Source organism: Suillus bovinus (genome assembly GCF_016758785.1).
Source record: "Suillus bovinus strain UH-Sbo-P2 chromosome Unknown EDB93scaffold_12, whole genome shotgun sequence".
Classification (NCBI taxonomy): domain Eukaryota; kingdom Fungi; phylum Basidiomycota; class Agaricomycetes; order Boletales; family Suillaceae; genus Suillus; species Suillus bovinus.
The window spans coordinates 355,885-380,592 of NW_024542068.1; the positions used below are offsets into that span (position 1 = coordinate 355,885).

A 24,708-nucleotide genomic window follows, 5' to 3' on the forward strand; every position below is an offset into this window, starting at 1 on the left:
AATCTGTGGGAGCGAATGATACGAACGCAGAGACGAAGAAGAAAACAGCCCGATTGTGAGTATGTAGAATGGAGGATTGCGATTAATGGTTGCGAAACGGGGAAAAAATAAAAAATTGGAGGCGACGGCGAAGTTGACAGTCCGAAAAATGGGCTCTGGGGAAAACCATGCGATCAATGAGAAATGGAGGGATGTCAATCATGTCGTGGAGTGGTAAGTACAGATATATATATAACTTGCAGATTTGTGCTGTAGATGCTTGCATGCGGACTGTGAGAATACGAGGGAATTTAAGTTCGTCCCTTTAACCGGCCCTAGCGGCCTCTAGTGTGGTCGATGAAGGCGACAAAGCGCGATGCGGGAAATGCTGCGGGTGATCGTGAGCCAGGGAACCTTCTGAGCTCTGATCGGGTATCAAGGCATGCGATGGAGGAAGACCATTTGCGCGCGAACGAGGCGACGAAAGTGGTAGACCGAATGGCGAAAAAGTTGAAGGTACACCATTAGGTGAAGGAAGTCCAAAGGCTTGTGAGCCACGAGGAAAGGTGTTCGCATTGCTAACGGACGGCGCGGGCGCGATACCGAAGTTTGTGGATGACGGAGGCGGTGAGAAAAACCGTGGAGGGGGTGGTGATCTTGAGTAGCCATACGCCCCGGATATAGATATTGTGTTCGAGCTATCACGTCTCATCCCTATAGACGCTTCGACATCAAAGGGGTGACGAAGTTGAAATGACTCGGGGGGGAAGGGGGATGCAACACCAGAGTGAACATTGCCTTGCTGTTGTTGAACCAAGGGTGCGCCGGTGCCAGCACTAGTTGGCGTGCGTACGCCCAATGGGTTCTTGCTGTATGATAAGCGGATACCACCATTCTTGACGATGCCACCGAGAGTATTGCCATACAGATCATTGAGAGCTTTCGTGGCAAAATGCACATCGTCGAACTGCACAGGTTTTGAATGAGTAATCATGTGACCATGACTACAATCACTTACCTCAACGAAGCACATTGGACCGTTGCTTTTTTGCCTGAAGCATAACTTCCTATACCCCGGGCGCCGAGAGAAAAGTTCTCTTAGACTATCCTCCAGAAACCCTGCAGGGTAACCACTGCCAACTGACCCTGTCGGAAGGTTGCCCACGTACAAGGTATTAATAGGCGGGTTTTGGTCGACAACAACATTCCTTGGACCTGCACCGACAGCGTTCCCCGCACTAGTTGCACTACCCCCTCCATTCATTCCAGTAGACGAACTTGCAGATCCTGACTGGGAAGAAGGCGATGCAAGCTGAGGTGAGCCGATACCAGCACTGCCCGAGCTCGGTTGGGCACTGGTACTAACTGCGAGGAGGACTGGTCTGTCACCCTCAAACCCTCCAGCGGAACTTGACGTAGCGCTGCCAGGTGCCACCGACTGCGACTGGCTCTGTAGATGCAAAGACTCTTCCAACTGGGAAGATAGGGGATAAAGCGAGCGCAACGCGCCAGAACGGTGCGGTGGAAGCATCATATCGTCCTCATCGCATGGTGAGAAGGCTGCGTGAGAAAGCGGAGGAGACTCGTCCTGAGGGGATGGAGGTCGAACTGGTATCATAGAGGACTTCCGAGCTGCATACAGTGACGAAAGGGTTTGTGGAATACCGGATGCCTCCCTCTCACGCGGAGAAGGCGCATCCCAAGGTCCGATACTTCGGGACTCGCGAAGACCACTGTGGTCAGGAGTTACATTGCTGGAGCCGTCCCGACCAGTCTGAGCGATGATGTTACCATATCCATTTCCCATAAGTGGGCTGTGACCGCTGCTTCCACCTTCTGTTAGCCCAGAAATGGACATCGACCCACCCGCAGGAGAGAGGAGACCACTCTGAGAATGACGGGATAAAGTGGGGGCGGAAACCGAATGGAAAGCCTCAAAAGCGGGAGTATTTCCAGGTAACATACGAGAAGGGTCGGTCTGGAACTGCTTGAGGTCCTTGCTGCGCCTGACTCTCTCTTCTTCATCAGCTTGAGCGCGTTCACGAGCACCGCGCATCAAACCGAGCCCAACGCCAAGGGCCTCCCTGCGCCTGTCACGGATGATGTTATCCCGCTCATCCTCACTACTGTCTCCGAGCCTCCCCTCACGCCAGCCAGACCCGCCCAGACCCACCGAGTTTAACTCCCTTTCGCGCGGTGAGAGGACATCAGAGTTGTTGCCGGTGAGCGTAGTCAGATTGTTCAAATTGAGATTGTTGTTGAGACCCAGGCCGGCGAGATTAGCAATGATATCAGCGTTGCTTCCAAGACCGCTAAGCGAGCCCATGCCTCCGCTTGCACTCAACCCTCCGATATTCCCCATACCATTACCCAGAGAAACACTTCCACCACCTCCGGATGTCGTGGCACCCATACCAACGCCTCGCTTGGTGTGCAAGTTCTTCTTCGCCATTTCGGCCTTCAGAATTGCACCTTTCTCGATGTCGACGCGGCGGCCCTGAAGCAGGTCTCTTGCCTCGAGAGCCTCCTGACGAGTACGAAACTTGGCAAAACCTATGATCTGCTTTCGGGGTGGCTGGCCACCTAGCCCTTGTCCAACTTGGAAGTGCGAAGGCTCATCTAGCGGCATGGCGAGGGGTGGCCAAGAGGTCGTTGGGCCATCTCGTCCATTGTCGATCACAACTCCCCCTTGATTGACGGTGACGACATTGTAAGGATCATTGGAACCGGCGGCCAAATAACCGGCATAGGCACCTCCACGGAGAGGGAGACCAGATGGAGTAGTCGAAGTCGTGCCACCGACCGACCCATAAGCCGTATACTCCTTGTTGGGGATCTTCAGGGTCGCAGCTTCAAAGCCGGAGGAAAATGTAAACATATTCTGGAACTCGCGCTCCTACACACGCTGTCAGAAGTTGTGGGAGGCCACAAACGACTCAATACATACCTGCATGTCATCAGGAAAGCCAACCACAAAAATGGTCGAAATCTCTTCTGGCAGTCCACTATTAACGCCCTGCGACTCGACGTTTAAATTCATCTGCCCAACACTACCTATGGGTCTTGCATTGCTTGCCGACACTGCTGCAACGCCACCGTTAGACTGCAGGTGAGGACCATAAGGCGTCTGACTTTGAAGGTGTACGCCATTTAGGTAAGGCATCTGAGAACCAGAGTTACTGTGCGATAGTGAATGATAAGCGTCGTGGACCTGTGACTGTTGTTGGCCCTTAGAGGAATGCGCTTGGAGGAACGGGTCCAAGGAAGCAAATTGTTGAGGAACCTTACTGCCTCCTAGCGGAGAGCTGGTTCCGAAGTCATACCCGTTACGTGACTCGAATGCGGCAGACCTGGAAGTACTCTGCTGAGATTGCTGAGAAAGTTGGTGCTGCAAATTTAAGGGCTGATGAGACCCAAATATCTCGTTTGTGTTTGAATAAGATTGTGAGGGGAGACCATCTGGTTGACGCAAGCGATATGAGCCGGTGGTAGCAGCACTGGAAACATTGCCACCACTGATTCCGTTATAAGCGCTCAAAGACGACCTTAACGACCCAGCGCCAAAGTCGTTCGAAGGCTTACTTCCGGCGATACTCTGCTTGAGGGAGATGTCGTCTGAAAGGTACTCCGGGAGGAGATGGAAATTATTGGATGTGTTATACATGGATTGAACTCCGCCATGAGAGAACAATGACTCCGAATTTCGATGATGATTATCATCAATATGTTGCTGAAGAAGGGAAGTGCGGAGTAAACGATCATTCTCGTGGTTGACATTGAAATCGATATTGCTGGGGGAATCAGGCCTATTGACAGGTGGGATATGAAACTGCGCTTCAGGAGATGGTGCGCCTGAACCAGGGTTAGAATTTGAGTGAGACATAGCAGGTTGCGGAGATGGATGAATGGGTTCTGCGTCTCCTTGGGCTTCGACAGAATCGAGCAACGAACGATTAATGAGGTCCTCTTCGAGCCGTTGGATGGGCGGAGGAGTAGAAGCCGTGGACGCCAGATTGTTAGGACGGTGCGTGGGGTGATTACAGACAAGTAAGTGGGATGGCTAAGACTAAAAACTGGACATCAACAGCCGTATAATGTTATGAATTTGGTACGGACGATCGTGGGAGGTAGCGCGAGACAGTGATTGCTGATATGGCTACAATCGAAAAACAAACTGGCAAAGAGGTGTGTTGATGGGCTATGAGTGATTGCGAATGACAGAGGTAGGGTAGATAGCGTCGGCGATGAATATGACAGCGATGAGCAACAGAGGTGCGCGACGCGTGGGAGTAGATAAATAAGAGAGGTCAACACTGAGCGGGCAACGAAGCGACAGCAAATGAAGCGCACGAAAAGGTGACAGACGACGAGCGGAGTGATTAGGTCGTCGCCGTGGACGGTGAGGAAGGGTGTCTTGTCGCTGTGGTTATCGACGTGGAAGGTGCGATCGAGGTTGTCAAAGTGTGAAGGAACAAAAGGAAGCGCGCGGGGCCGACCCAGAATTCAAAACTGAAAAAATTAACACCACCAATTATCTGGGTCACGAAAGTCACACCTTCTCCCACGCACAGACCCTAACCTTAATCTTTTCACACGCACACACCCTCCATTCAACAAACGCACAGACCAGTTTCTTGATGGTTTCTGGATGAGTGGGGGGACAAAGCAGAGGAGAATGAAGCTTTGAAGGACGGTTGACAACGTATTAGCTGCACCATTGTGTAAACATTGTTGAGTTGACCTTCAAGTTAATCATTGAGGTTGAGGCAAGTCGTGAACAAGAGGTAATTCTCTTGATTAAGTCGTCGTCTAGCTGAAAGGTGGGTGTCGTTTAGCAACACCACCCCATGAGTCCTTGACGAAAGGGTCGAAACTGAATCTAGCTGCATGCGGATGTGGTCGACACGGTGACGATTCTTTTATTTCCTCGTAAACTATTATTATAAATTTCGGATATTCTGTTTATCTTCAACGCTCGTAACCATGTGCCCAGCGGAGCGCTTGCTCTATACCTGCCAATGTTGTGCTGTATGCCCGCGAAATACTGCATGAACAAGTTAATAAACAAGGGCATCTCCATCCACCTCAGAAAACTGTCGATCTTCTGGATTTGAGACATTGTCTATTAATATATGCTCAAGCTCGAACAAAGGTTTATCTTGACAGTACTTACCAGCACTTGCTGCCGTAAAACAAGTACTGTCCCCCAGTGGCCGCTGGCATCATCCATGCCATCCTGTCACCTGTCGTCGTCCTCGCAGGCTGGATTGAATCGCTGCCGGATGCGCCAGGATTGCTCGATGACACTGTAAAATTCAAATTCACAGGTTAAGCGCTAAGCTGGTACTGGTCATTGACAATTTGACGCAGAAATTAGTATAGGGAAACAGGGATTTGCATTACCCCGGGGGACCGAGTGAGTCATCCCAAAAGAGAAGAAACGCAAAGCACGCAGTAAAAATGCCATGGGTATTGTACAAGATATATTATGTTTACATGGAGAATCTGCAGACAATGAGGGTGATGATCAGCCTTTGTCTCAAGAAGACAGTGAAACATAAACAAGAGTCATACAAGGGAAAATATACGTGTGCCGACCAAAATAAGCCTCATATATATTGTTCATATGAAAAAGCTGGATTTCCCCCTACTTAGCAGACAAAAATTGAGATTGTCACACACTTACTACAGTAGCGCACAGGCGCCTATATATCTCGCAGTCCTCCATATGCACCAACCGCGGCCAACCACATGAAGATAACGGTCGCCCACAGAGAGGCATTAATGAAGCGCCACCGTGCGCGCGACGTCGCTTCTGCAATAGCGTACGGAGAACGTAGGTCATAATATGGCAACAGCCCTAGGGTAGGATCAGATTGTAATAGAGGAGTGGGCCCAAAATGTGGTGGGGGTATAAATGACGTTGTAGCATTTGAGCCGAAAAAGGACGAGGTGCAGTGAGCCGGGTAAGCTCCAGGCATACGTTCATGAGAAGAACTTGGTTGTTGCACTTGCCCCGAGGGTTCCGAGTTATGTGGATGAGCAGAATATGCGGGAGGAGGTATTTCGGGATTGACACCCGACTGCTCTGGCAGTTTCTGAGACATGGTCGGTCTATGAACCAAAAGGAAGTAAGTACAAAATGTTTGCTAACTTTAAGTGGCTAGAAGTCAAGCATGCTGGATTTGAAATTTCGACGCCGGACAACCGTAGGGGCAGCCTGCAGTGTGTGGCGTGGCGTAAGCCGCGTGACTGATCACAACGTAGGCAAAATTGATCAAAAGCAAAAAACATTTATGACAATTATACGAGTAAAATATATGGGTATCATGTCCTTGTATTAAACAAATATATACCTGCGCGCTTCTGAAAATACCATTATCATTGTTATGTTCATAAATTGGCGTGCATAGCCAACTATGCCCTTTAAACAACACGCAAACGTGGCGCCGCACAACGAGGGCGTATCGTGTTTGCCAGGTTCTTGGAAATAACGAAAATAGGAAGATGAATGTATTGGACAGCAGCCTATCAGAGCAGCTGCCCAGCGACCCTCAGCAAGCAAAGAGGCTATGAAAGGTGCCGGAAAAGAGGAAGGTGTCGGAAAGATTGCACGCAGTCTCCACTCCTTTACCAGCGCCTGGCAGCTGGTCCACACTCATATCGATAGGAGATAGCCCTCCCGACTGATGCATCGGCGAGGAACGCGTAAAAGTCTGATGCAGCTGCCAGTACTCATCCATCATTCCTGCCTCCGACGGATCATTGGATTGCGGCGAATTTTCCCAGTTCAATTCCGACATCGGAGTTGTAACCCCTGGATCATGATGCCGTTCAAGCTCGTCAATCAGACTGGAGTCAGTACTGAACGAAGTTGAACATGTCATCGGGGTTGCTGGAGTGGGAGAGCAATCGAGGTTGTTCCATGAATCCAACAAAGTCAATTGCGTGGTTTGCATGACGGGAGGCATAAAATGACCCCGTAGTATGGAGCGGGTATGGATGTTGTCCAGGGGAAGATATTGTGCCTGCAAGTCTCCTGGATTTGAGACCAAGGGCCCTAAGGAGACGTCATTCTGTGGCGCTACGCCATACAGCACGGCGCCTGGATCTTGAGATACAGCAGGCATAACTTTGGGGTTTGAATAATGTAAATGCAGGGGTGTCTCAACTGTTGGGACACCACAGCTCTGCGGTGGGCGCGACGAATGTCCCGGAAGCAGAGCATATGAGAGTTCTGACGTATAGGGCTCTGAGGGGGGCTGGATCGACGACAACATAGTTCCTGATACAGGAATGGATACGGGCAGCGACATTTCCGTCCCTCCCGGAGCAATTAGAGGTGCTGAGGAATGGGCGAGAGAACGCATAAAATCAGGTTGATCTTGTGCCCTCTCGTGAACAATATAAACGGGAGACGAAGGCACACCGAAGTCCCTGGACGGTGAAGGAAACAGTTCGCGTCTCCTTAATCCTAGCCGACCGTCGGCATCATGGATGATGGTGCTGGGCAGGCTTGAAGACGGTTTCAAACTCGTAATGATATCCTGAGTTCCATGTTCTATAACCAGGGGACCATCAATCTTTAGGGAGTTGTATTTTCCATCCGGTGTTAAAACCCCAACGTCGAATTCGCTTGGTCCTCGCGCATAAAATTTAGGGCACCATTTTAGCCCCCAACATGATTCGAGCTGTGGAAAGCAACTATTAGACTTGAACGAGAACAAATATCAAGCTTTAAATAACTTACATATCTAGGCGGTATACACCGGAGCTCACAGCCTATGACACGACCCAGATTTCCACGGACGTCCATAAGGTGTCGCGAGATATGAAAGGGAAGAAATGTGAACCACACAAGAGTATGCGAGCCATTTATCTGAGTTGCACAGAGTCTTATAACGAAGTTCGTTCAAGTACAGCCCGCTACCGGTTGACATGCACTTAGTGCACGAGTACGTCATTACGGGGTGCGCGTGCAGGAAAAAACGTGTTCCCCAGCGTCAATAAACATGTTCGCACATCTAGTGAGACAGTTTTAGAGACCTAAGCGACGGGATGCTTACACCGCTGTGCAGCGTTACTGAAGTAGAAGACCGTTTGTGCTGTGCTAGCGGACTGGTTAGTGTTCTGCGGCTGGGAAATACTTACCGTACACCAACGAGTTTGTGCCAGTGTGCGCATGTAGGCGCTGGCGTCAAATGTTCCACCGACGGCGTTTCGAACAATGCAATGACTCTTGCCTCGAGGCTACTGCATGTTCAAGGCAGTTCGTATGTCTTGAATTATCGCTGCAGAAAAAGCGAGAAATAAGAAGTTTCGATTCCGGTTCGGCCGCAGCGGTGCACTGCAATGATCGAGTCAGTAGGTATTAGGTGCATCATAGAGAATATGTGGCAACTGCCCGTGAGCAAGTTTCAGAAATACTACTTCACTGGTGGACACTGCATGCGTTATACTTTGAGTGTTTGAGCGGGGGTCGCAAGGAGGAGACGCGGCTGGTTGGCAATAACTTTCAAGTTGTTTGGGTCGCGAGTTACCTTGTTGGGATTGGTGTGAAGGCTGCACTCGCTCAAATCCCAGCGATGATGCACATCTCCATTGAACGCACTGCAAAGAATGTAGGCAACGGTTCTAGAGGATTTAAATTGCGAATGAGTCCACAGAGGGCATATTGGCAGGGATAAGCCGAGCTCTCCAACACTGCAAACACTACTAGTAAGATCACAGCAAATGAACTATGCCAGGACCAAGACCTTTTGATACTCAAACGATGATTTGAATGCAATGAAATGTGTATGTACTGAGCAACATGATTTGTGTACAGTGAATGACGATGTGCATGAAAGGAGTCATGGGGCTGAGAGCCCAGAAAGAAAGGATTGAATTCGGAAAGTCATGAAACCGACATCAAGTCTTGCTTCGCGAGGTTACAGTGCGAGCGTAGGGCCCAGCGTCTTGCGACGGCAATTTTGATGTGCTCCTTCGTGTCGGTCTACGCAGGGTATCTCCACGGGAAGCTACTCCTACCGTCTGGGGTGCAGCACGCGAACCACTGCGAGTACCGGCTTTTGGCGCAGTAGCACTGATTTTTCCGCGGGAGGATGCCGGGAAGTTTCTGGTAGTCAGTGAAGGCTTCCGAACGTTAATGGTAGGCTTGGCAGTAGGACGTAGATATGCGGATCGCCGCGTAGGCTCAAGAACCTTTCTCCTCTTCGCTCCACTGTCTTCATCACTATCATCAGTGTCATCATCAGTTTCGCTGGGCTCAGAGTCAAGGTCGTTTCCGTAAGATGGGGCAGTAGTAGCCTTGCCACGCATGGTGGTATTCTTGAGTATAGCGCCGACAGCTGCACTTCGACTGGTCAGGGTAACAGTCGGGTATGGGCGTTTTTGTCCTGCATAATGCGACGAATCAGATGTATGGAAGGAGCGAGTGGACTCTGATGAGCTGCTAGTGCGCAGAGACGACGCGTTATCGTTAGTGGTCAAAGCACTGGGCAGGCTCGCCACAGAGGAAGACGCGTTGGATGCAACTGACGACGGGCCTGGACGATAAGGAGTCCGCAAAGTGACATCAAAATCATCATCTTCATCCTCATCCATGTAGGCGTCCTCGTTCTCATCCGGGCTGCCTGCACCGCCGGATGATTGGAACCCGTCTATATTGTGATGAACCTGTAAGCTGCCAGAACCAAGCCTCGCGGGCTCATGCGCTTGCTGGAGCGACACATCAAAATCCTGGCTGCGGTCCATCGTTGTATTCTCCGGAATGGACGAAATTACGGTGGTCTGGGCAGAAGGCGAGTTGATCAAATTATCCTTTCCGGATGACGTGGCTCCAGAAAGAGAGTGAGATGCAGCCAAGGGCGTCGGTGGGTATGCCGAAGGAAAGGGTGGATACCCTCTCCAGTCTTCGTCAACTGGTTCGCTGACGACGACTGTGGGTGGAGGGGTCGCCAAATTGGGAGTGGATACATTGCCTATCTCCGACCGTCCAATAGACGAACGGCTTCGTCTGTATTCCTCTTCGTACGCAGGCGGCGGAGGATTCCAAATCTCATATGCGGCTTTTCTGGTATTATTTATTGTGGGACGCGTATGAATACGACCAACTGTATCGTTGGGATAGTGTGGGAGGGTTGTTACCGAGGAAGACTTGGAATGTCGCATACGGAGCGACATGCTCTCATAGGAATCAACAGGAGGTTGACGGGACTTGGGTCGCGCCCTATTATTGGAGACACTGCGGACGGTCACTGAGCGCTTTTCTGTGACCCGGTGATTTGAATCCACAGTAACGAATGCTTTAGCCACAATGGGTATGCGAGAGTCACTGCTGGAGCGTGTTGTGCTCAACTCGGGAGTGTTTTCGGAAAAGTCGGCGGCTGACTCATTTTGTTCTGTGTGCCATGGCAGACCGGAGCATAGGGATAGTACATAATTGAGCGGAACTTGTGACAGAGCAAACAGAAAATCTCCAATGTCCCTTGCTAGATCAAGCAATGGGTCCAGGGTGTCCACATATGGTTTTATAAGTGGGCGCAGAATATGCAAGTACAAGGGTTCAGCTCCCTGCGTGAATGAGGTGTTATTAGCATTGCTTGTATGGAGAAGTTATTGGTGTCTTGCCTTGGCACGGGTCAGCAGGAGAAACAGTAGCGTAACTGACTTGATTTCGCTGTAGAACGGTACGATGAAACTGACAAAACGGTCAAACGTTCTCTCATATGCTGCAAGACAGCACTGCAGCACGACAGCATGAGCATGCTACGTAGGCTACGAATGACATACTAGCGATGCCTTACCCAAACAACCCAAACTGCGAGACACCCTTTGAGGTCCCTCTTTCTCTGAGTCATTGCCCTGACGCTGGGGGGACCGCCCTTGCGTCCAGGTGGTATTTTGAGAGTCTTGTACGTGTCATACACATTCATAAAAACCATGAACAAACGGAGAGCAGGAACGACGAGTGGCATGTTGAACGTAGAGCCGAACAAGTACCCAACAGATGTGTCTAAAACGCTAGGCCTGTCAGAAGGTAGAGCAAAAAAATTCTAAAGAGGGCCGAAGTGAGTTTACTGTTCTGCCTGATGGATGTAGTGGTCGACGTTGTTGCGTTGTTGAAGTAACCTTGTGCATTCATGGACACAACATATCGGACGCGCCTCCCACACCCATCGTGTCTGGCACCGCCTTACATAACAAACTTAATACTCATATACTCACAGTTATAAACGAGGCCTCTGTGCGGTATTCATGTTCTTTTGTGTGTTTGGCAAAGTCCAGAAACCATCCAGAGCGTATATGCATTCGCCAGACTACTCAATATGTATCGCATGTTCCATGGCCTCGCAGCTAGCCATAACAAGAAGAACTATAAAGTATATGAACATCCCTGTAGGCTACGTGGCCAGAACATCGAGCGGTACATAGGCGCGGGCATGCCCAAGTCGGCCAGTGTGAGCGAGGTTGATGAAAGGCGTTCGGTTGCCACGGCATCTTCGATCATAAAACATCATGTTCGCAATCAGGTAAAGAACAAGAAGACCGAGACCAGAAAGGAGCCGTATCCGAGTCTGCTCCGAAAGGAATGCGGACATGTTCTCAACACATTTTCCAATGGAGCAGCTGTAGTGCGCAATGTGGGTGACCGGCATCCCAACGAACCCAGGAGACCAGACTCAGTGCACAGAGCACTGCTTTGAGTACCTTCAAGGGTAGACTTCTTTCTGACTTGGTAGTTTTGTTCCACGGACAGCGGGTTAGGATGATAGGCGCAGAGACAATGCAGTGATATGGGTTTCGGTGAAACTACAACTTTGCCATTCGCTTGATATCGGACGTTACTTGGCCCCGGCTTGGGGACCCCATACATGCATGATAACATTGGTAATAAGTAACCAACAGATAGAATCTGTGCTCGCCGCATTCGTAATCCCCGTGTCTTCAGGACTGAGCACATGCGATACTCGGCTGTTGGAAGAATCGCGTTTCTACAACAGGAATAATTTAAGATTCATCATGACAAGTGGCGGGAAGAGCACCCTTGCCGACCTGAGGTCCGACTTATGAGACTCAATTCATCAGTCAGAGATAAGCTATTCCATAAAATGTAAGCACTCACTGTGCATGTCCGATGGGCAACACAAAATCAGCAATGATACTTACATATTACAAGGAAATACAAGCAGCTCACCTTTAACGAGACTTTACGCCATGAATAAACTTAGACCATTAACGCGGAGGAATAATTGAAGAGAAGACTTCTTTTGATGCGAGATACGCGAGATCGTACCTTCGTAGGGGCCACCGACGCCAGAAAAGTAACAAGACGCAACCAGAGACGGCACAACGTCGAGTTAGCCCCAGCTAAACAAAAAGACCCTAAAATAGCAAGTAAGCTTTGTCAGAAATTGGTGTTGAAGGAAAGTTCTCACGGGTCGGCCTCACCTCACCTCCTCGTCGTGATTAACGATGCCCAGAATACGCACAACGAGGACGAAGAAGCCCCCAGAAGGCTACGAAGATATTGAAAGCGTATGTGTCTATTATAAGCAGGCTGTTTAATTCTGATATTGTCGTAGATTCTCGATGATTATGCGAAGAAGATGAGAGACGCTGAGAACGAGTCTCATGAGGGCAAGCGCAAGGCCGAGTCCCTCTGGCCTATCATGCGTATCTCACATACACGGTCGCGTTACATCTATGAGCTCTATTACAAGCGTGAAGCTATCACGAGGGAACTTTACGACTGGCTCTTGAAAGAGGGATACGCAGATGCGAAGTAAGTTGGTTGGTTGTCTCCAAAGTCCAATCATATACTGAACGTCAATTGCTTCAGTTTGATAGCCAAATGGAAGAAGACGGGTTATGAGAAGCTGTGCTGCCTCAGATGTATCCAGACCAAGGTATTGTTCACCTTTCAATTCGCTAAGACAGCGCTCACTCGTCTTTCCAGGATATGAACTATCAAGGCTCTACATGTATCTGTCGTGTTCCAAAAGCACAGGTACGGTCAGGCACGATTGTCGAATGCGTACATTGTGGTAAGTGTTTGAATTTCTGTCTCTTGTCTGTGACTGACCTCTGTTCGTTAGGATGTCGCGGCTGCAGCTCCGACTCCTAGGCGGGGAGATCCATATCAAGTCCTCACCGAAGAAGCGAAACCTCATAGTCAGACGTTTACCTCGGAGGTGCCCATACGAGTTATGTCAGTCGAAGTACATTGGGAGGACAGATGGGGAAACTGCGGCCTGAGGTCCATTACGTCCATCTGCATACAGCAACGGCTTTGCTCAGAATGTTTGTTATTTAGATAAAATCCGTGTTTTGTATTCTTGCAACCACCGTTGAGTTGCTCTCCCGATCAACAACCAGGAGTACAACATCTGAACATTACAATATTGTCAACATGGTGAGGTTTGTAAACTTCTTGTATTTTTCGGGCATGTATTTTGTGGCGTACATGAAAAGTACAAGGACTTCTTGTACACTTGGACAAATATCGAACGAAGGCATGCGATGCCTTCTGCAGGTTGCCACTTGCCGGTGAACTTCTACCCTTGTCTCCAGCGCGACCTTCATGTTGAATTCAAGGACTTGTTCTGCGAACCACCGGCAAAACGTCATATTATGCAGGGCTCGCTGCTGGGCGAACTTTTTATAAGCTCAAGAGTGGGACTGTAGTACCCCGCTGTCAAGAAAACAATCACACAGCAGCCGGTGAGTCATGTACCCTCTTGACATCTATTCAACATTCTCATTATGGTCGGACCTACCTGTATCTAACGCAACCGCCTTCCGTTCTATTTCTTACTCAACACAAAGGACAGAGGAACAATCTTCACTCAAGAAAACGCTATACAGCAATGGTTTTTGCCCAGAACACATCGCAAAGGAAGCGTCCGATGTGCCACAAGTGCGGGTCGACCATGGCGGGCCATACGCGGAAGAACAACATGTTCGTCTGCCCCGGGCCTGCTGAGCGTAAACCGCACCTTCTTTTAGATCCCGACACACCCCCACCTACATACGAGTTTCGCGGCTTCCAGGTTCCTCCTGGCGACCGCTGGCACTGGCGAAACCCTAATTGGGTCTCGCCACCCCGCGAAAGACGACATGAGAAGGCTCACCGCGATGTGTCTCTCACACCCACAGAGCCTCTGTCCGATGAAGGGTCAGGAAAGGAAAACATGTCGCCCCCAACTGTGGAGCATTCTCCTAGTCCTGACTATCCAGGCGACGACTGGGCCGATAGTTCAGATCCTTTGTACTACTATCCCAACTTTTCTATCAAGGAGGAATCCCCCGAACCACAGGTTGATTCCTACATATCGGGCTGCCCTCACTCACCGCCTCCCCGCCAATGGTCCTCGTTCTCGCAGTCGCCTATCACCGACGTAAGCCTTAATATGGCCCTCCGTGCAGGCACGCCACTGTACAGCGTGTACCGTGTTCCGCGTCAAGACATTCCGAAAGTCCAACGCACTGCACAACGGGAGGGGAAACTCCTTAGCGTAATGGAAGCCCCTCCCGCACACCTCGCCAAGATCCCGCGTGAGAAATCACAGGAGACGGTGTGGGTCATCCTCAGTGATCGTGAGGAAGACCTCAAGTATGCAGTACATTCCCAACACATGCCAGGCGCCTTCGCCCAGAGTACGATGGCGGACTTCAGCGACTCTGAAACTAACGCAGGAGTTCCAGTTATGCAGAACGCACCGTGCTGCAATACTGTGGATCAGCCCGTAATGCGCAATTCGACCTTTGACCAGTCGATGTATAGCATTCCTGGTGGGCTGGCAGTTCAAGGGACCTTGCGATCAGCTGGTCATGGGTTTCTTCAGATGGCATTTGCGGGGATTATCGGTGGCCTTGTCGTCACCTACGGACGGGCCCTATTGTAGCGATTCGGGGCGACTATCCATCAGTGGTTATTGGGTTGGAAATGGGCAAGTGGGCATTGTACGTTACTTTTTCTCGTTGCACTTCAGATACGGACGGTCTATGAAAATTTCTGCCACTATATGCCTTATGTATTGTTTTATTATGCTCTATGCCAACTTTTCTTATGATCGATCACTTTAGTCACTGTGATATTGAGACGGTTCAAGGATACAGTACTCAGTTACTCGAAGCACAATGCGCAGACGATATGAACACTGCCAAACAGTATACAGTATACAATTGAAGATCAGTGAACGCATCACATATATGCGTAGCAGTCCAAATAAAATCATGACGGAAAGCGTCGTCATAATACTATCTAAAAGCAAATAAAACATTGGTGATAAAAATACATTCATACAACTCCCAAAACTTATCCCTCCGACTGCGACCAATGTCAACTCTATACCGCCCAATCATCTAACGTCCCACCTCCAGGCCGACTCGCCCACCCTCGTGACATGCGTTCCTCCATATGATCATCGATCCGTGAAGAGCTCATGCTCACAGGCCCCGCAGTGAACAACCTCTCAAACCACCCAAGTGTCTCCCTCTCTTCTTCGTCTTTCCCCTTGCGCTTTCTGCTCTTGTTCTTCCGCTTTTCAGAGATCTTCGAAGGCCCTGGACGTGAGCTTGCATATGACTCTGGGAGCTCCGCGAAGCTGATGCGCTTGGGCGTCGACACGCCTGAGGGGGGATCACTCCTGAGGACTTTGGCTACACCATTTCCAAATAAATCTGAGAGGCTGCCCCTGCTTGGCGATGAACGAGGTGTCGGAGGCACGGAGGGCGCTTTCAGGGAGGAATGTGTAGGTGGGGAAGGGGGACGGGTAGAGGACGAATGTCTGCCTTTCGTGAAAAGACGTGATATAGAGGCAGTGGCAGTGGATGTGCCAGCAACCGGGGCAGGGGCAGGAGTGACAGGCATAAAATTGGGTGACCGACCTTTTTTAGGATCTTTTCGAGGGGGAGAGTTGACGGGGGTGCAGGATGACTGTTCATCAAGGATTTTGCGGAGGGACTGAACGGTGCGGTAGCCAGTAGGGTGATCTGATGAATCTGATGAAGAAGTAGAAAGCTCCTCGATGGGTGGAGTCATTATGCGGGAAAGAGGGGTTACAGGTCGTCTAGGTGTCGTAGAGCGAGATCGGCATGCAGATTCTGACTTGCAATTACGATCAGGGGATATGTGTGTCCTACGTACTGAGCAAGGGGACATAGACAGCTTCGATCCTCGTTCAGTGCTGCATGTACTCGTTGAACCACGCCGTGATGTGAAGATACAAGAGGACGATGGATCAATCGGTGGAGGTGTGGCTGACTCTGAGCGCTTCACTATATTGGAGAGGAGATTGTATGCTGGAGTGGGAACATCATGAGGCTGTTCCGATAGTACAGGTAATGAATGTGAGGACTGTAGTTCATGCTGTGTGACAAATGTGTGGTCCTGCCAGTCGGCCAGGTGCGATGAAGCAGAACTTCGTAACCCCAGGGTGGAGGGCAAGATTATCATGCCTGGATCAGCTGATGATTCGACGTACTGGGTGAGCGCCCTAGGGGCAGGCGCGACGAGCAAATCACGTTTCGGGAGCGAAAATTGAAGCTGTGAAGCGCTCGAGCATGAGCCATTAAGCTCCAGTAGTGACGGCTTCCTCCTGTGCCGCAAATCCCTCATATTTGATATGGGGAGAGATTGACTAATTGCGATTTCGTTCGACTTTATCGGACTGATGTCTATAACATCCTCGTCAAACAGCCTATCCACACCTTTCGATATCTCATCCAGATGTGTCATCCATGTCCCATGCACACCGCTGTTCAATCTGATTCGCGTTGAAAGGTTCCTGGCGCGAACCTCGAGAGAACGGTCCGGCCCGACTTCGGATGAAAGCAACGCCGAAAGACTGCATTGAGTGGAGATTGAGCTCTGCATGAGCGCATTTGACATCTCAAGTGCATGTACGCTGCGCTCAAGCAGCGCGTCGAGGGATTGGTCGACTGCTGGTACAGAGACTGACTGGCGTTTACGTCTACGTGTGCAAGGTGCTGTGCGTCGAGGCGAATTGAGCTGAAAACGTTGTGGAGTGTAGGTCACAGCCGCCTGCTCCTCCGTATCTGCGTCTGCCTCCTCCTCGCTATCAGGGTAGTCAGGCGGTCTATCGGACTCGTTTCCCGCAAAGAACGCTGAATTGGATGGTTTACTCGAATTGAGCGGAGCTGAGTACTCTGGGAGAGTCTGCACCGTGTCGTACGACAGCCTTGAGACTGAGGAACGCTTTCTGTGTGTTCTGCGAGACTGATGATGGTGGGTTGATGGATTCATAACTACGGGTAATTTGAATGATAAATAGCATAAAGGAAACCCGAAGAAGCGCCTGATGGAGCCGGGTGAGAAGTGGAATCAGAACAGAGGAGCAAGTTTAGCACAACTAGGGCAAAACGTCCCTATGCCACATGCTTAATTTTCCTTACGGCCCGCGACTCGAGTCACAGTCAATTACACAATAAAGCCATCTGACCAAGTATGCCGCCAATCAATCATATATGTACAATCGCTTGTCTGACAACAGAACAATGCATCATCGGATATATATCTGCTTCTATACCTTACAGCTCAAGTCATCAGTAATAGACGTAATAGCAAGCCCCGTCAAACCCGGATCTATCTAAAAATTGTCAATGGTAAATTATGATGCGCTCTCCAAGAATCCATCATGCTACCACAGTCACAGACGGCTCGGGTGGTGCAAAATCATCAAAAGGACCTGCAGCACATTCAAGGTACATTCTTGCCGCTCTATTTGCCAAGATAGGGGGCAGATAAAACTTCCAGGTCGTCCAGAGGAACAGTCGGCTGTACTGCGACAAGATAGAGTCATAATTGACTAACAGCATGTTGAATAGCTTATCCACGCCACGTAAACGAGTCTCTCACCTTGAAGAGCGGCACGCAGTTCGAGCCACTTCTTCGTTACGTCCGTGAGAATGACATCAATGCCCCATCGCACAGCCTGTGTCGTGAATTAGGACTAGAGGTTGCAACACAAAAACAAAGCCACCGACCTCCATCATGTGCTCTGGCTCATTCACTGTCCATACCATAATCTTCTTGCCCGCAGCCTTGCACTCATTCCGGAATCTTTGGCATGCTGTCATGGCACCGCCACCGATACAAAAATAAAACTCACTTCTGGCCATCATAGGTAGTCAAAGAGGCAAATGCCATTGAAAAAACCTCTACGCCATCCCAGAAATATTTCCGCGCAATAGAAAGGCTCACACCGATGTGCGAACGCCTGCAATATTGTAATCTCGCTTTCGCAAAAGCCACGAAACGCGGATGCCAAAGGCCCAGCAGAATACGGGGAGCTAACTTCGTCTCCCAATCTGGCTGCGTTGAGATAATATCATGCATGAGCGAGAAGAGACGGTCAGGATCATTCTGAACTTTGACGTCGACGTTAAACTTGACGTGCTGATTCTCGGGCTACAGGAAACGTGGGCGAAACGATTGGGTGAACGCACGGACGCCGTGGATATAATGGGACATACTTTCATCAAAAGAGCGATAGTCTGCGCGAACGTGGGGATACATTGTTGAGGTTGCTTGATAGTGCGGAGGTGTTCCATTCCATCTTTGCCGTACCAATGCCGTTCCCTGATTAAGCCTACATTCATTGGTCAGCCGACGAACGTGCCTTAGAATGAAAGGTAAAAACCTTTTGATCCTGTGGTCCTCTCCAGATCTGTAAAACGCACATTGCATTGGATGAGCGAATCGGAAAATGAGGGAAATATCCAATATACCCGGGTCATGGAACATTACGACGACGCCGTCCAACGACACATGAACGTCTGGGATACAGGTTATGGCGACTAAGACAGGCCAGGGTTATTAATTACCGCTCTCGATGCCCTCTGCCCCATCATTGATGGCGGCTTCAAAGCTAGCGAGTGTGTTCTCTGGAAAAGCTGCTGAAGCCTACGGGGCAGTGTCTTATTAGTGTTGCGTTGTGACTCGATGATTTGACTCACTCCTCGGTGACCCCAGCATTCTGAAACATTATTGTCAGTCCAGCTTTGTTAAAAGGAACGTGGTGAGTGTCATTACCTGGAAGAACTTTAGTGACGGTCATGTCTGAATTGCACTTTGACAAGCACTAGAGACGGGGTATAGGGAGGTGAGGTTAGGGAGGAAAGGACTTTAAGGAGAGCGGTGAAAGGCAACTGTTTTAGATTATATAGCAAACCCTTCTTATGAGTGACAGCTGGGAAACAAACCGTTACCCGAGCGAAAGTCGGGCAACTATAGTAGGGTGGGGGAATGAGAAGCGGCTTCAATGACAATTATTTCCACTCGAGCTGACGTTATATGGAATTTGAAGTAACCAAACTTGAACTAAATCAAACCAAACCTAGAAAGTTGAATCATTTTTGAGCTAGTAGTAGCACCCTGCATGCATTGCGAAATGTATATATCAAGCAAAGGGGTTCAAAAGTACTTCTGGGATGGATAAGAGCGTGACGCGACGGCCAAGTCTTCTCTTAGGTAATCGGCGCCTGTTCGAAGAAGCCTCAAGGCAGGCGCGATAAACCCTATAAGAAATGCGGGGAAACCCGCGGTTAAAACTTCATTGGTATATGTATCACAGTCGGTCCGAAAATTATAAACAGTTATATAATGGTGTCAAGAATGGTATCATGCATCGGAAGTGTTCCAGAAGCAAGCAATATTACCTACAACTAGTGGTGCTGTCTACCGACAACTACCATCCCCTCATCGTCTGTCTCTGTTCCATATTCACTGACGCTTCCTTCTTGCCTCAACGACCGAGACAACGAAGTGTCAATGCTCGGTGTCTCACTGCCATCCTCGTCGCTTGGCGCGTCCGGAACTTCATTGGACGCAACCTCGACAGGGGTAGCTGGTATGGGATCCGGTTCTTCGTCAGCTGGTAAATCAGCCACTTCTGGTTGTTCGGCTGGGTTAACGTCTTCTTCTGAGGTGACTTTGACAGAAATTTCACGTAAAGTCGCCAACATCTGATCTCGAACTAACGTCGTCAATTCAGGAACATCGGATACAGAGAGTCCTGCGGTTGAAATTGGTGGGAGAACTGTAAAACGAGTATTCAAATCAGTGAAATTAAGCGGCAATAAATTCAAACGAGTCAAGTGCCGTCAAATTGCCTACTGACCTCGGACCTTGATAGTGCCTGATCCGAACACGCCCTTGCGGTAAATTCTCCAGTAATTCTCACAAACGATGGGTAAAACGGGTATCCCAGCTTGGACAGCGAGGTGAAAAGCACCCTTCTTGAAGGGAAGCAACGATGGTATCTCCTGGCAGTGCCGCGTGCCCTCGGGGTACATCATCAGCGAGATGCCTTTCGCTTTCATCTCATCTCCAGCAGCTGCGAGCGATCCGTGTGCCTTTGCACTGTTTCCACGATCTACAAACACGGCACCCGACATAAACATCCAAGGGCCCAGAGGCGACCATTGAAGCTCCTTCTTAGCCATAATGGATGCCTTCCTTGGGAACATTCTACAAGCGCCATGCGGAACAAAATATGAACCAGGTCAGCGACACACCACTCATCGTAAGCTTCTTGAGTAAATGACACAGACCTTCCCAAATACAAAATGTCAAGCATACTCTGGTGATTGCCCACCATGACCACAGGGCATGTCTGCAGATGCTCCTCGCCCTCGACTTCTACTTGGATATCCAAAACACGACTAGCAACGGCATAGAACGACCGGGCCACGACATAGTTAACGTCATGTCGGCGACCCATGAGTGTCATTCCGACTGCAACAAAAAGTCCCCATGTTGAGACTACTGCCAGCGTTCCAAGGTAAACAGTGAGCTGGGCATAATAACGCCCAACGGGAGAAGCTGAGGCGATCGTCCGAAGTATGATAACAGGAACAGATATATAAGCCAAAGGTTTGATGAAGAACGCAAGGAAAGACATGAAGAATCGCAGTATAGAGTCCAGGTGATTAATCGCTTGGGAAATCAATAAAGGCGCGACGCAACGCACGCTGTGTAGCCAGCGGACGTGCACGCGGTGAAAGTGCTTGTGACGGCTCAAATGGGAAAAACTAGTCATATATTCACTTTGGTCCTTTTCGACCCCATGGAGTGTGAAATAAATATATTTTCCCTACCAAAATCCTCTGGCATTCGATTCTTTTACACTTACTTTGAACCTTTCTGGCATGCTTGCTGCACTTCAGTCTTCAGCTTCGCGAACTGAGGTTGTAATTTAAGTTAGGCGAGTCCGCTATTTCCCATGTAGCTTTTGACATTCGAATCCTCTGTAGATGTTCAATGGCACATAGTCAATCTGTGGTGTATCAATAACCTGTGATTGTAACAGTATAATATGGTCTTCAACATATCAAGGTTTTGGCACGCAATAACTGGAATAAGTAACCAATGGATCTATTTAAAATGCTTGGTTCAAGGGGGAAAGCAGGTTAAGGTAGGCTTGTGATTACCACTGCAGCCAGACCAGTCTGACATACATCTTTGTCCTTGAGAAGAATGTCGCAATGCTGCGTACCGACAACCGTCCCAATGGTGTAAACTAGAGTGTGTGGAGATGTCAGAGCATCTAGATGAAATCGCTTATCACAACTCATCTTGCTGAGTGCTTTCACAGGTGTTATCGTCAGATCATACGGAGGCTGTCACCATAGTAGAAGATTGGTCAGTCTTGAAGCAATACGCATTCAGGGACATTCAGACGATTCTGGAAGTATAGATGCGAAGCTCATTCACGCCATAATATACTTTCTCTTCACAGTCAAAGCCATTGGCCCCAAACCTCCGATCGCTCTCCTGTGGGACATATCATCTCCATTTATGTATACGTTATCTCCTGGGGCCTAACCTTGTCAAGCATTAACCACAACTGGATGTCATCGTACTACCTCGGGCTATCGTGACTCCTCAAGTTACTGAACTTCCTCTTTCAACTACGGACGGTAACGCTTGCCTTGTTCTGCAACCAACTCTATCTTATCTTGTACGACTGGATATCACTGTTACGGAATGTTCTGATGGCGGCGAACTTCGATTTTGTACTTCTTGCCTGGACGAATAAGTCATCCAATCATTAATCTCTTTGACCTGGGCTAGAGAAGGCTGGGTTATTCGATGTGGGTTGCTGGAGCTGGAAACCTGAAATCGCGCTTATCGTCGGATGGTACCCTACACAAGTTGGACAATCTTCTACTTCGGAATAGTCTGGAGTGTGTCAAACTGAACGGCCCAAAATGTTGCCTATGGTTTCAGCCTCGATAGATTCGATCCCCTCATGCACTTTTCCAGGCCCGAGAGCTTTCACTCGCATCGGTTTGCATGTCATGGATAATGTGCTTGGTTGCATAATCAAGTACTGATCACCGCCAACTTTTGTGGAGGATGCTCTTCGGTCGAACAACCATGGCCAAGTCGCGGCCGTGCATTCGGCGATTTCACCGTGTGTAATAGAGATCGAAGTCGAGCTCGGTATATCCTGATGTCTCGAATGAAATATATGACGGTCCAAGTGGGTTCAGTGTCAGAAGACCGATACGATGGATCCTTTGTCAAGCCTTGTTGTAATCTTTGAACAACGCTCTCATTGCTCACCCATATCCTGGATTCCCCAGATATTAATTGAGATTCTCAAACAACGCACATGTCGGATCCAGCGCCGGGTCTCGTCCGTGTTCCGTGTAGCAGCTGTGTGGCCAGCCCTGCTTGAGCATCTGGTACGTTCTATTACGTAGGTGTTCGTAAGTGCTAGTGAACTCTTGCCGCTCTGGCATATTAATGTGATCCAAAAAATATAATTCAGAAAACGTAATCACGCGCTCGCCTTTATACATGTCACTGGGATGGCACTGTCGGATGTGTAGTTTGTTTCTAATAGGCTGTGAAGATGAAGGCGTGATCACATCGCTCACAGTAAGTACGGCAGATCATGGCAGAAAAGCTGTGGTGGATGGCTCTAGCGTTCTGGATCTGATCATTGCTTTGCGACACCTATCCTATTCCAGGACATAGACAGGGAGTAGTAGGAATAGTCTTACAAACAAACAAACAAACCACCGACATGAATAGCATAAATCTCGCACCTAGTACAACAGTGCGCCGACAAGGCCACCAATAGAATTGACAAAGGACTGTGCCTGTGCCCTCGGCAAATGTACTGTGAGGACTAGAGTGACTAGCACAGCGCTCATGATCGTAGGGATCTATGAATTCTCCTTCTTAGTCCGAACGGAGCGCCGGTAAGGTATCGCGACTTCCTGGGTTCGAGGATCAACATCAGAGGCCTTCCTTTTCTTGCCTTTCTTTGGTTTTATGTCGGGTTCATCAACCTTTGCATCGACTTCGCTGCCACCGTCGTCGTTCTTTGTACTTGTCTTCACCTTGGATTGTTTTGGGCGCGTTGATGTACTTGATTTTTTCTTCCCGAATGACATTTCTTCCCAACCACCTTTTTCTGACATCATCTGGATGATTTCCCAACATTCCTTACTGACCCGCTGAACGCTCAAACGTCCACGGGTGACCAGGGGCATCGCTATAGAGAAACACATCGTTTATGAGGCAGTCGAGCGAAATCAGAAGTCTCGGTACCTTTTACAGCTTTCATTCCATCCGTGCCTATATACGCAATTTCATCTGGTGGGTCCGATTGCGCCGATTCTGCGATGTGACGGAGAAGAGAGAGCGGCACAAAATGTCCAGCGCGAGATAAGAATGTGGCATCTATCATGAACCACTTCGGATCATCTTGTTTAGTTTTCTAATAGAATGTTTATCAGAAGGTACGGCTCGATATTTCCTGTGCATGAATTTAATCTTTACCGGATCGAAGTAAGGGTGAGAGCTAAAGAACAGTAGAACAGTAACGTCAGCGTTGCAAAGGCTTAGCTGGTGATGAATCTAACCTATCCCATGCTGTGTCTATAAATAAGGATGAGCCTATGAGACAAATGTTTTGGATATTTATATCTCCAGCACATACAGTCAGCGTATGCTTCCTTCGACACCTGAGAAAGAATAAGCATGGAGAGCAAGACAAAATTGAACAGCAAACCTCAGCAAACGCAGCGATGCCTGCATACATGTCAAGTTAAAGTTCGTAAGGACGATAACTCACTGACCAGGACTTTTACAATTCGAATGATAGAATAATATCTTTCCGACGGGGCTTGATGAAATATCAAATTGGGGTCAGAGGATACGCACCTTGTCCCCAATGGTCATTTCCTTCATCAAGTTACGTGCTTCGAAGTTCCGCACTCCTTCCCATGGCGTCGTCCTTGCAGCTTCAAAATCATCCACGCTGAACTATACCATGCGCAACATGATCATGATAGCGGGTTATATTGAGCCCAAAACACACACCTTGACATCTTTGCCCTTCACTACACGCGAATCTGGCTCAGCTTTCATAAGCCAGTATTTTCTGTCTGTACTTGTCATGGGCTAGAAATCTAGAACGTCGTGATCGATGACACGCTCAAGCCGCTTGATAAATTTAAACTCAGTCGTTTCCTGCTAACAAGCGCACGGCTACTTTCCTAGTCACGATGTAGTGGGGTGGGTGAATTTTTTTAGCTGTGCTCATTTAACGTTCGGCCCTGATAGTTCCGATGGAAAGGCGGTATCTGTTGCTGCGCACTTATATTCATATGTACCTTGAAGGCTGTATCTGTCCAGCAAATCATGCGACTTGAACTGCGCAACTTGTGCGCCAAAGACCTACG

General features: G+C 49.1%; 11 protein-coding genes across 11 annotated transcripts; 2 read left to right on the plus strand and 9 right to left on the minus strand.

Annotated features, from left to right (window-relative positions):
• Nucleotides 1-41: 41 nt before the first annotated feature.
• Nucleotides 42-4,296, minus strand: EDB93DRAFT_132049 (uncharacterized protein). The gene is made up of 4 exons (XM_041454913.1): nt 4,096-4,296; nt 2,927-4,045; nt 998-2,875; nt 42-946 (listed from the first exon to the last, which is right to left on the minus strand). Exons 2-4 carry the CDS (start codon nt 3,860-3,862, stop codon nt 305-307), a joined length of 3,456 nt encoding a protein of 1,151 aa, XP_041310208.1. The 5' UTR covers nt 3,863-4,045; nt 4,096-4,296; the 3' UTR covers nt 42-304.
• Nucleotides 4,297-5,696: 1,400 nt separating this feature from the next.
• On the minus strand, nt 5,697-6,041 carry EDB93DRAFT_1063890 (uncharacterized protein; the record flags this gene model as incomplete). The annotated part of the gene is made up of 1 exon (XM_041444871.1): nt 5,697-6,041. A coding segment is annotated over one exon (345 nt), but the record flags the coding sequence as incomplete, so codon positions are not given.
• Nucleotides 6,042-6,233: 192 nt separating this feature from the next.
• EDB93DRAFT_132084 (uncharacterized protein) lies at nt 6,234-7,900 on the minus strand. The gene is made up of 2 exons (XM_041454922.1): nt 7,730-7,900; nt 6,234-7,670 (listed from the first exon to the last, which is right to left on the minus strand). The coding sequence occupies exons 1-2, from the start codon at nt 7,793-7,795 to the stop codon at nt 6,534-6,536; spliced, it is 1,203 nt and encodes a 400-aa protein (XP_041310210.1). The 5' UTR covers nt 7,796-7,900; the 3' UTR covers nt 6,234-6,533.
• Nucleotides 7,901-8,527: 627 nt separating this feature from the next.
• EDB93DRAFT_1131016 (uncharacterized protein) lies at nt 8,528-11,140 on the minus strand. The gene is made up of 3 exons (XM_041448945.1): nt 10,788-11,140; nt 10,612-10,725; nt 8,528-10,554 (listed from the first exon to the last, which is right to left on the minus strand). Exons 1-3 carry the CDS (start codon nt 10,956-10,958, stop codon nt 8,890-8,892), a joined length of 1,950 nt encoding a protein of 649 aa, XP_041310211.1. The 5' UTR covers nt 10,959-11,140; the 3' UTR covers nt 8,528-8,889.
• A 116-nt stretch (nt 11,141-11,256) lies between these two features.
• On the minus strand, nt 11,257-12,201 carry EDB93DRAFT_1131018 (uncharacterized protein). The gene is made up of 3 exons (XM_041448946.1): nt 12,107-12,201; nt 12,037-12,056; nt 11,257-11,975 (listed from the first exon to the last, which is right to left on the minus strand). The coding sequence occupies exon 3, from the start codon at nt 11,942-11,944 to the stop codon at nt 11,510-11,512; it is 435 nt and encodes a 144-aa protein (XP_041310212.1). The 5' UTR covers nt 11,945-11,975; nt 12,037-12,056; nt 12,107-12,201; the 3' UTR covers nt 11,257-11,509.
• A 172-nt stretch (nt 12,202-12,373) lies between these two features.
• EDB93DRAFT_132419 (G10 protein) lies at nt 12,374-13,455 on the plus strand. Its single transcript, XM_041455003.1, has 6 exons — nt 12,374-12,519; nt 12,567-12,766; nt 12,824-12,890; nt 12,941-13,028; nt 13,080-13,240; nt 13,298-13,455. Exons 1-5 carry the CDS (start codon nt 12,457-12,459, stop codon nt 13,106-13,108), a joined length of 447 nt encoding a protein of 148 aa, XP_041310213.1. The 5' UTR covers nt 12,374-12,456; the 3' UTR covers nt 13,109-13,240; nt 13,298-13,455.
• EDB93DRAFT_132342 (uncharacterized protein) lies at nt 13,443-15,110 on the plus strand. The gene is made up of 2 exons (XM_041454991.1): nt 13,443-13,704; nt 13,810-15,110. The coding sequence occupies exon 2, from the start codon at nt 13,851-13,853 to the stop codon at nt 14,886-14,888; it is 1,038 nt and encodes a 345-aa protein (XP_041310214.1). The 5' UTR covers nt 13,443-13,704; nt 13,810-13,850; the 3' UTR covers nt 14,889-15,110.
• Nucleotides 15,042-17,399, minus strand: EDB93DRAFT_132276 (uncharacterized protein). The gene has a single exon (XM_041454964.1). The coding sequence runs from the start codon at nt 17,249-17,251 to the stop codon at nt 15,332-15,334; it is 1,920 nt and encodes a 639-aa protein (XP_041310215.1). The 5' UTR covers nt 17,252-17,399; the 3' UTR covers nt 15,042-15,331.
• Nucleotides 17,400-17,427: 28 nt separating this feature from the next.
• On the minus strand, nt 17,428-19,277 carry EDB93DRAFT_1222899 (PLC-like phosphodiesterase). The gene is made up of 10 exons (XM_041451170.1): nt 19,040-19,277; nt 18,964-18,983; nt 18,832-18,910; nt 18,736-18,783; nt 18,648-18,674; nt 18,481-18,596; nt 18,117-18,415; nt 17,992-18,067; nt 17,864-17,939; nt 17,428-17,813 (listed from the first exon to the last, which is right to left on the minus strand). Exons 1-10 carry the CDS (start codon nt 19,062-19,064, stop codon nt 17,641-17,643), a joined length of 939 nt encoding a protein of 312 aa, XP_041310216.1. The 5' UTR covers nt 19,065-19,277; the 3' UTR covers nt 17,428-17,640.
• On the minus strand, nt 19,278-21,114 carry EDB93DRAFT_1131040 (uncharacterized protein). The gene is made up of 3 exons (XM_041448947.1): nt 20,560-21,114; nt 20,127-20,476; nt 19,278-20,045 (listed from the first exon to the last, which is right to left on the minus strand). Exons 1-3 carry the CDS (start codon nt 21,045-21,047, stop codon nt 19,672-19,674), a joined length of 1,212 nt encoding a protein of 403 aa, XP_041310217.1. The 5' UTR covers nt 21,048-21,114; the 3' UTR covers nt 19,278-19,671.
• Nucleotides 21,115-22,999: 1,885 nt separating this feature from the next.
• Nucleotides 23,000-24,629, minus strand: EDB93DRAFT_132765 (DUF55-domain-containing protein). Its single transcript, XM_041455094.1, has 9 exons — nt 24,347-24,629; nt 24,188-24,289; nt 24,103-24,136; nt 24,036-24,055; nt 23,964-23,988; nt 23,887-23,902; nt 23,804-23,825; nt 23,573-23,741; nt 23,000-23,516 (listed from the first exon to the last, which is right to left on the minus strand). Exons 1-9 carry the CDS (start codon nt 24,422-24,424, stop codon nt 23,185-23,187), a joined length of 798 nt encoding a protein of 265 aa, XP_041310218.1. The 5' UTR covers nt 24,425-24,629; the 3' UTR covers nt 23,000-23,184.
• Between the last annotated feature and the right edge of the window lie 79 nt (nt 24,630-24,708).

Excerpts from the sequence above, each read along its gene's own strand:
- EDB93DRAFT_132049 (XM_041454913.1), bottom strand. The coding sequence starts at position 3,862 with ATGTCTCACTCAAATTCTAACCCTGGTTCAGGCGCACCATCTCCTGAA. Across the intron at positions 2,876-2,926 it reads GCTTTCCTGATGACATGCAG|GAGCGCGAGTTCCAGAATAT; the intron begins GTATGTATTGAG and ends CAGCGTGTGTAG. Across the intron at positions 947-997 it reads GTCCAATGTGCTTCGTTGAG|TTCGACGATGTGCATTTTGC; the intron begins GTAAGTGATTGT and ends AAACCTGTGCAG.
- EDB93DRAFT_132084 (XM_041454922.1), bottom strand. The coding sequence starts at position 7,795 with ATGGACGTCCGTGGAAATCTGGGTCGTGTCATAGGCTGTGAGCTCCGG. Across the intron at positions 7,671-7,729 it reads GGTGTATACCGCCTAGATAT|CTCGAATCATGTTGGGGGCT; the intron begins GTAAGTTATTTA and ends TGCTTTCCACAG.
- EDB93DRAFT_1131016 (XM_041448945.1), bottom strand. The coding sequence starts at position 10,958 with ATGCCACTCGTCGTTCCTGCTCTCCGTTTGTTCATGGTTTTTATGAAT. Across the intron at positions 10,726-10,787 it reads TCGCAGTTTGGGTTGTTTGG|TGCTGTCTTGCAGCATATGA; the intron begins GTAAGGCATCGC and ends GTCGTGCTGCAG. Across the intron at positions 10,555-10,611 it reads TCCTGCTGACCCGTGCCAAG|GGAGCTGAACCCTTGTACTT; the intron begins GCAAGACACCAA and ends TCATTCACGCAG.
- EDB93DRAFT_1131018 (XM_041448946.1), bottom strand. The coding sequence starts at position 11,944 with ATGTGCTCAGTCCTGAAGACACGGGGATTACGAATGCGGCGAGCACAG.
- EDB93DRAFT_132419 (XM_041455003.1), top strand. The coding sequence starts at position 12,457 with ATGCCCAGAATACGCACAACGAGGACGAAGAAGCCCCCAGAAGGCTAC. Across the intron at positions 12,520-12,566 it reads GCTACGAAGATATTGAAAGC|ATTCTCGATGATTATGCGAA; the intron begins GTATGTGTCTAT and ends ATATTGTCGTAG. Across the intron at positions 13,029-13,079 it reads TGTCGAATGCGTACATTGTG|GATGTCGCGGCTGCAGCTCC; the intron begins GTAAGTGTTTGA and ends TCTGTTCGTTAG.
- EDB93DRAFT_132342 (XM_041454991.1), top strand. The coding sequence starts at position 13,851 with ATGGTTTTTGCCCAGAACACATCGCAAAGGAAGCGTCCGATGTGCCAC.
- EDB93DRAFT_132276 (XM_041454964.1), bottom strand. The coding sequence starts at position 17,251 with ATGAATCCATCAACCCACCATCATCAGTCTCGCAGAACACACAGAAAG.
- EDB93DRAFT_1222899 (XM_041451170.1), bottom strand. The coding sequence starts at position 19,064 with ATGACCGTCACTAAAGTTCTTCCAG. Across the intron at positions 18,416-18,480 it reads CTATCGCTCTTTTGATGAAA|CCCGAGAATCAGCACGTCAA; the intron begins GTATGTCCCATT and ends CGTTTCCTGTAG. Across the intron at positions 17,940-17,991 it reads AGCCAGAGCACATGATGGAG|GCTGTGCGATGGGGCATTGA; the intron begins GTCGGTGGCTTT and ends TTCACGACACAG.
- EDB93DRAFT_1131040 (XM_041448947.1), bottom strand. The coding sequence starts at position 21,047 with ATGACTAGTTTTTCCCATTTGAGCCGTCACAAGCACTTTCACCGCGTG. Across the intron at positions 20,477-20,559 it reads GACATTTTGTATTTGGGAAG|AATGTTCCCAAGGAAGGCAT; the intron begins GTCTGTGTCATT and ends TGGCGCTTGTAG. Across the intron at positions 20,046-20,126 it reads AGGCACTATCAAGGTCCGAG|TTCTCCCACCAATTTCAACC; the intron begins GTCAGTAGGCAA and ends CTCGTTTTACAG.
- EDB93DRAFT_132765 (XM_041455094.1), bottom strand. The coding sequence starts at position 24,424 with ATGACAAGTACAGACAGAAAATACTGGCTTATGAAAGCTGAGCCAGAT. Across the intron at positions 24,290-24,346 it reads TGAAGGGCAAAGATGTCAAG|TTCAGCGTGGATGATTTTGA; the intron begins GTGTGTGTTTTG and ends CGCATGGTATAG. Across the intron at positions 23,517-23,572 it reads TGGAATGAAAGCTGTAAAAG|CGATGCCCCTGGTCACCCGT; the intron begins GTACCGAGACTT and ends GTTTCTCTATAG.